Raw genomic sequence first — 7,452 nt, 5'->3', positions numbered from 1 at the left:
CACTTCCTCAGCTTCCTAATGAGGATGTTATGGGAGACAGCGTCAAAAGCCTTGCTTAAGTCAAGGTAGATGACATCTACAGCTCTCCCTTCATCCAGCCAACAAGTTATCTCATCGTAGAAGGCCATCAAATTGGTCAAACATGATTTACCCTTGATAAATCCGTGTTGACCACTTCCAATAACTCCCCGTTCCTCAATGTGTTTGGAGAGGACATCCAGAATGAGTCATGGGAGACAGCGTCAAAAGCCTTGCTTAAGTCAAGGTAGATGACATCTACAGCTCTCCCTTCATCCAGCCAACAAGTTATCTCATCGTAGAAGGCCATCAAATTGGTCAAACATGATTTACCCTTGATAAATCCGTGTTGACCACTTCCAATAACTCCCCGTTCCTCAATGTGTTTGGAGAGGACATCCAGAATGAGTCGCTCCATTACCTTCCCAGGGACTGATGTGAGACTAACCGGTCTGTAGTTCCCTGGGTCCTCCTTCTTTCCTTTTTTGAAGATTGGAGAGATGTCGGCCTTTCTCCAGTCCTCAGGCACCTCTCCTGTTCCCCATGACCTTTCAAAGATGATGGAGAGTGGGCTAGCAATAACATCTACCAGCTCTCTCAGCACTCGCGGGTGGATCCCATCAGGGCCCATGGACTTAAGGATGTCCAGCTTGGCCAAGTGGTCTCTGACCCGGTCCTCCTCAACTGAGGGGAAATCTTCCTCCCTCCAGACCTTCCCCCTTGCCTCCAGGGTATGGGATTCGTGAGGGACAGCTTTAGCAGTGAAGACCGAAAAAAAGAAGGCATTCAGTAACTCTGCCTTCTCTGTGTCTTCCACCACAAGAGCACCCATCTCATTCATCAGTGGGCCTACATTTTCCCTAGTCTTCCTTTTCCTATTGATATACTTGATAATGTTGCTATATAATTCTGTACATTCACCAGTACATTCAATTTTGCTACATTTGTATTTGAGAAAATTTCATGTAAAACCAGCTTTCAGGGACACTATCAGAAAACACGACATTCAGACTTTCTCTTACTTAAATTCAAATTAAGAGTGGGTCATGTTCTTATGAAGTGATAATGTATTAACAATAATTTTAAAAGAAAAAAAATAATTTCACTTTACCTTAGAGACTGTATTTGAGCATCAAGGATATTGACTCTTTCTTGATAAAGAAGTTTTAGTTTCTCCTTTAGAAAAGATGGGAGAAAAGTGTCTTTTGCTTTCTTCATAATACTGTCTTTATAAATAAATCTAGACATTAGCCATGTTCATTCTTTTCCCCTGAAGATATAAACTTGTTGAAAAGCTAGCATCACAGAAATCTAAATATTTCGTACTTGTGAAAGTCTGCAAAATGAACAACCCTCAAATTTTCCTATTTCTATACATCTTGCCAGATCCTCATATGGTAAATTGCTCCAGCTCTAATTGCAGCCCTCTACAATGATTTACAGAAGTTGATGGTCTTGTCTCAAGTTTGCTCTTACTCTCCCACAAGTCAGCAGAAATAAAAGAAGAATTCTAAAGAACTTCAAGTAGGTAGGCTATTTATTTATAATATAGTGAGTTACTCCCATTACCTGGTGAAGAGCTAGATATCTAAGTCAACCACACCAATGTTAAATACAATGGTGATAACAAACCAGACAAAACACCAGAAATTTTGCTTACTGTGACGCTTAGAAAGAAGTCACAATCGATATTATTCTCTTGCTTTAAATATGGCAGATGAAGAAGTGCAATTACTGTAAAAACTAGTTTCCAAACAACTGCAGGCATCACTGAAGAGGTTTTTTAGCTCTCAATGAGGCACAAAACCAACAAAAATATATTTTACTGGGAAAAAAATAATAAATACGTATAATTATGTTGAAGAATTAAAGTACCCTTTAAATTCCACAGCACACATAAAAAACATCAAACTTTCAGTCAACCATGTTTTTCCCAAAAGATGGCAATGCTACATCAATTCAGAGCAAAAAAAATCAAAGAATATCTTCCCAAACTAAAAATACAGGATCAAGAAAACATCATCTCTAATCACTAGGGCTTCCCTGTATCTCTAAAAGCACAAAATGTGTAATTCAGCTTAGGGAAAACAGACTGCACAAAGCCACTTTTGAACCTTACTGACCTTGTACTGCTTCAGGAGGAGGAAGACTCAGAGCTTGCCTTACATTCTTAAAACAATACTTATCTCTGGGAAATCAACATCTGCAGATAGAGCTTGCCATTTGTGTCTAACTAGATAATAATATTAATTAGAGTATAACGAGAAGATGAGGTTTAAGAGAATAAAATTTGACCTCAGATTAAGGTTCAGTCAACCAAAACTCCTCCTGTATGCCTGTTACAAAATTAATCATCAGAACTGCAGCAACAACAAAGCACCAAAAGGTTTTGCAAAGGTATGACTGTGCAAAGAAAGTTAATACCAACCAGTTCTACATGCCATTTTTCTATATCTCCAACAGCTGCTGTAATAAAAGCCTGATCTCTGTTACATCCTGGCGATGAGGTGACAGGCTGATGCATGCTACAGTCATGACCGCACACAGGCCAGGAGTTCTGAGTATTTGCCTAAAATAAAAACATTAATGTTTCAGTTATAATTATGTAGGTTGTTTTTTTAAACAAATGTTAACTATGGATATACTCAAGCTTATAATTTTTATTACAGTAGAATGTAAGAACCAATAAACAAGTTAATTAGCTTGGCAACCTACTATAATGATGTTATCCACAGAAATCCATGTTTACAAACTCTCACTAAGTTTTGATCAAAATTCAGTTTATGGATAACCATTTATATAGACTTCCTTAACGAGAATCAGGTCCCTGAACACTGATTAAAACAACAGAAAAACAAAAGCTTACCGAGGCATCTAGAAGAGTTTGTTCTCTCAGCGTATGTTCCGCAGTTAAGAATTTCAGTTTCTGATGGAGTTCCTCATTTTCAAGTACAACTACTTGTACTCGATCTTTCATCCCAGACAATTCCTCCTATAGGATACAGAAACTGCACGTAAAAGGCTCCTTGAGATGGTTATCAACTTTTAAATACATCTTGAGACCAAAAGTCTAGATTAACGTTCTCCACTATTTTAACCCTTTTAGAGTAAGAATACTCAAAAGATAGATTTCGTATTTTTGTAGCATAAATTTCTGTATAATTTCTTTTAAAAAATGCTTATTTGTATTTGTGATAGGATGTAAAAATCTCTTGGAAGACCCTTAAACACTACACAGGCACCAAGACACATGGTGAGGCTCAGTATCTACTGAACTGCATTTGGCTCAGTTTTGGTCATTACCACAATCAATCTCAAGACTAAGTGTAAGCTGTTTTTAAAGCAATTTTTCATATTTAGGGGATCACAGTTTTAGCAGGTGAAATACGTTGTCTAATACCTTGCAAAACTTCACTTCTGCTTCTAAATGGTTAATGTACTGTGACTGATCATTGATTATAGGAACGAGATCAGAAAGGGCTGGTAAGTCTCCAGTTGCAGCTTCTGGGGGTTTCTGAAGGAAGTAGAGAATAGCACGTGTTATTTTCTGGTTTTCCATTTATTGCAATAACATGTTGTTTGCACACAGAATAGTATGTACACTTAATAAAAAGTCACCAAGTACTAGATTACGAGGATGGAAGAAACAGTAAGAACTTAAATACTTCAATACAAAAAGTAAATATGTCACTTCTGTCAAAATGTACAGCTGCTTTATTAAACGCATCTTTAAAGCATCATATCCACAAACCAATTTGTAAATGAAATTCATACTGCTAGTTAAGTGCATTATCCATTTTAGACGAATGTAAGGGGGTATTTTCTTCTCTGTGAAATGAATATAAAAATCCCTTGAATTTTAATGGATTGTGGATGTGCAAAGGGAACTCCTCTAAATATTCATTCACAATTGCTACAGAAACACAACTATGTCTTCAATTTTAATACCTCCATAGAAACACAGGAAAACGTACAATAAAAATGTACTTGATTATTGGCAATTTAAAAGACAATTCTAACAACGCCATTCTGAAGACGCTATAAACAGGTAAAATTTTTGATAGCTTCACAAATAACTAATTAAAGAAGGTAATGAAGACAATCCTTGCCCATTCAAGATAAACAATTACATCTCTGCCTTGCTCAGCAAGATTTAAACAGGGAGTAAACTTTTTACAAAATGTGAAAAACAACTGCTATAACAGCATTTACTCCTAAGAATATAGTACAGGTAAATAATGTAAATAAATATTACTAAAATGCCCTTAAAATCATAAATTGTTTCCTGAAAACTACAACCTCTCTTTGATCCTATTAGCAACAAACAGTTCTTGTCAGTCTAAGAAAAAGGGCTTATTTAGAGTGGATATAACAAATATTTTTTTATAGCTTAATAATTTATTTAGTTCTAATGAAGTATAATGTACTTTAGAATAATTTTAATGGAGTAACAGTATTAAGGATAAATATGTTAGTCTGCAATGAAACTGCCTTTGAATAATCACAAAACTATTTAATAGAGTCTCTACATTCATATTTAAATAAATCAGCTACTATTAGATGCTCACTAATCCTCTTTATGTATTTCAATGTTGTTTTTACTACCTTAGTTCGATATTCTACTATTGCAAACTTCATCCACTGAAAGAACTAAGCACAGTCTAATGTTAGTTGACCTATATGAACTATTTTAATTCCTGAAGCTAAAAGAAAGTATATCAATGCAAGCCCTGGCTAGTTCTGAAACAATTCCAACATCTGTGGTATCAGGTCAGAAACACACCTTTTGAGCAAAAATATTCCAAGACATGCTTCTCAAATTTACATAAAGTCTTAAAGATCACAGAACTCATTTTCCGGAACTAACCAAACAGCTGGATTCCTGAATCTCCTAAAAGAGCCAGAAACCTACATCTTCTTTTTTAAATATTATTTTTGAAACATTCACCATTCAAAAGAAAACCAAAATTCAAACCAAGCTGCTAATGGCTAGCTATTACATGTACTAGTTATCTTACCTACAGGTTCTGCCAACAATTTTTTTCCCCCAACAAGGTATTAAGATTCCCTGCCCAACCTTTAAAGATAAAATCCACTAACCAGGGTGAGGGAAAGGTTTCTAGCAACAAAAGCCTTCCTGTCAAATTGCACCCAATACAAGTATTGGCCGTATTAAATGCGTGACTCTCGACAAATCTCGAACTACAACTGCGGAGGCAAGTGGAGGTTTTTCCAGAACCATCTAGAAACACATTGAGAAAAAGGGACTCCGAATTTGCAATTTATTCCACCTGGTTCAGCACACATAAATTCCATGTTCTATTGACCCAGAATTCACCTTGCTTTAAGGTCTGTTAACCTCAAGTACTTTATAAAAAGTTTTAAAAAATGAATCACACTTGTTAAAGTATATATAATATAGCACAAATAATATTAGTAACTCATCATTCTGTTCCTCTGGCTCCTATCAATCCCTCCCTCTTGTCTGAAAGCGTAATAGACACCTTGCAGCTGAGACCTCCAGCTGCCTCCCTGAAAAGAGTATACTACAGCCCTGTTCAAAAATGTGAAAAACTCCAATTCGATTCAAATTATTTTTCATTATAAAACAAAGCTAATGTTTAACCTGAGAAACACTGGTGTAATGTATACAAGAGAGCTAAAGAATGGTTTCACTAAAAGGAAAGTAATAAGTGGTATATTTTCCCAACAGAAAAAGAACGGAGGACTTCTTAATACGACTTATTAACTCGCAACACTGTCACTGGGATATTTCTTTCTTTAGAAGCCTCTACCTGCCCTTTCATGGGGTAAATGCCCGGTAGATAATTTGTCATTTATTTCCTTTTACCTTTTTTACTACACAATTTTTATCAATTAATTATAAAAGAATTTCAGAATTTTTCATTAATATTCTGATAACATAACATGTGCTATAGGGTGAAAGAACAGAGGTCGGGGCGGCATATATTTAAAGTAGGCCGAATATTAAAATCAGAACTGAAAGACACATCTGATCAGTATGAATTACCAAACGTCCATGCCTGAGTCTCAGAAATGCTGTTCACATTTGCTTAATATTGAAAAGTTTACCATATAAGCACAAGTGTTTATAAAATACAAATGCTTGGCAGCTTTAGAGGCCAGCATGCTACACAGTGACAAATCGTTTTGCCAACATCCCAAATAATTTGGCCCACCTTATACTTATCCAAAATGCCTCAAATTGCAAATCTCTAAACCCAGAATTGGACACTCTCCTGACGGCAGTCTTAAATCTGCTGCCCTGCAAACAGGCAAGAAACACCGGGAATGAGTCACAGGAAGCCCAGCTATAGGGAATACGAGGGTCGGGAATGCAGGCTGGGTACAGTTAGGTTAGCCAAGACTCAGCTTGTAGAGCTGCGGCCGTTGTATGAAGCAATCTTGCTGGGCCTTGACCTCAGGTGATGAGGTACAGAGCAAAAGGAAAATCTCTACGCTATTATCTAGCTGTAATCAAAGAAAAGACATAGTCAATTTCATGTCTATTGCAACTTTTATCAATGGGCAAGAGAAGGGAATTTTGCTAAGACAATCTTATTTATACATATGAAATGTAAAGTTTACTAAACAGTATATTTCCTGTGCAATATATTTACCTATAGACACATTCAGTCATCTACTATTCAGCAGTCATCAGGTATTTCAGCATAATTCAAAGCAAAAGATTAAGGTTACTCATAATCTAAGTTTGCTTTGCTTGACCCTTGGGGAATCTGATTCTTCTTAATACAAGAGGCATTTCTGCAGTGTCCAGCAAACCACCAGACAAGCTCGTATTTTATAAGGGTTTGGGGGGTTTTGGTGTGTGCGCACTTTTGTACTTCCACATTTTTTGAACTTTATACTTGGTCTGTCTTCAGAACAATTTCACATCCTCTTTAGAAAGCAGATAGAGGTTGGTTGAAAAGGAGAATAAGGCCATCGCTTCACATAATCCCTCTCATTGGAAACTTCAAGAAGAAATGGGACAATCCCCTATCAATACAGTAAATTCCCATCTTTTCTCTTCTTTAATCCACTCCTTGAAAGCACTATCTTAGAAATAAGTATCCCATTTTCTGAATTTTTCCACTCTACTAAGATTTCCCAACATAAGTAGAAAACTTTCACAAAGGTGGATCATAAGATGCTTTCCTTCCTATCCAAAGGCTAAATACAAATAGATACTGATTCGTGCCATGTCACGTCGAGATCAATCAATGATACATTGTTCCTTTGAGCTACAAAACACTAATTCTATCCGGCACCATTATGAGGCAAAAATACCTGGCAGGATAATCAGACTAAGCTCGTGGATTTTAAAACATTCAGAAAAGTTGAACTTTAAATAAAATTTCTCAATGTCAGAGCAGTAGAGCTAGGCTCATTACATAGGCTCAAAGGAACACA

The 7,452-nt window shown here is 36.3% G+C and overlaps 1 protein-coding gene across 1 annotated transcript in view; it reads right to left on the bottom strand.

Moving 5' to 3' along the window:
* SDCCAG8 (serologically defined colon cancer antigen 8) overlaps positions 1 to 7,452 on the bottom strand; it is a 105,470-nt gene that overhangs the window by 92,909 nt on the left and 5,109 nt on the right. Inside the window, exons 5-8 of the mRNA XM_009893657.1 lie at positions 3,419 to 3,532; positions 2,885 to 3,010; positions 2,447 to 2,587; positions 1,130 to 1,194 (exon numbers count right to left, since the gene is read on the bottom strand). Of these exons, the coding sequence (XP_009891959.1) occupies positions 1,130 to 1,194; positions 2,447 to 2,587; positions 2,885 to 3,010; positions 3,419 to 3,532 (446 nt within the window). The remainder of the gene's footprint in view (positions 1 to 1,129; positions 1,195 to 2,446; positions 2,588 to 2,884; positions 3,011 to 3,418; positions 3,533 to 7,452) is intronic.

The sequence above is a fragment of the Charadrius vociferus genome, unplaced genomic scaffold (genome assembly GCF_000708025.1).
Source record: "Charadrius vociferus isolate BGI_N301 unplaced genomic scaffold, ASM70802v2 scaffold309, whole genome shotgun sequence".
In the NCBI taxonomy this organism is placed as follows: Eukaryota; Metazoa; Chordata; class Aves; order Charadriiformes; family Charadriidae; genus Charadrius; species Charadrius vociferus.
This window is presented reverse-complemented; position numbering and strand designations above follow the sequence as displayed.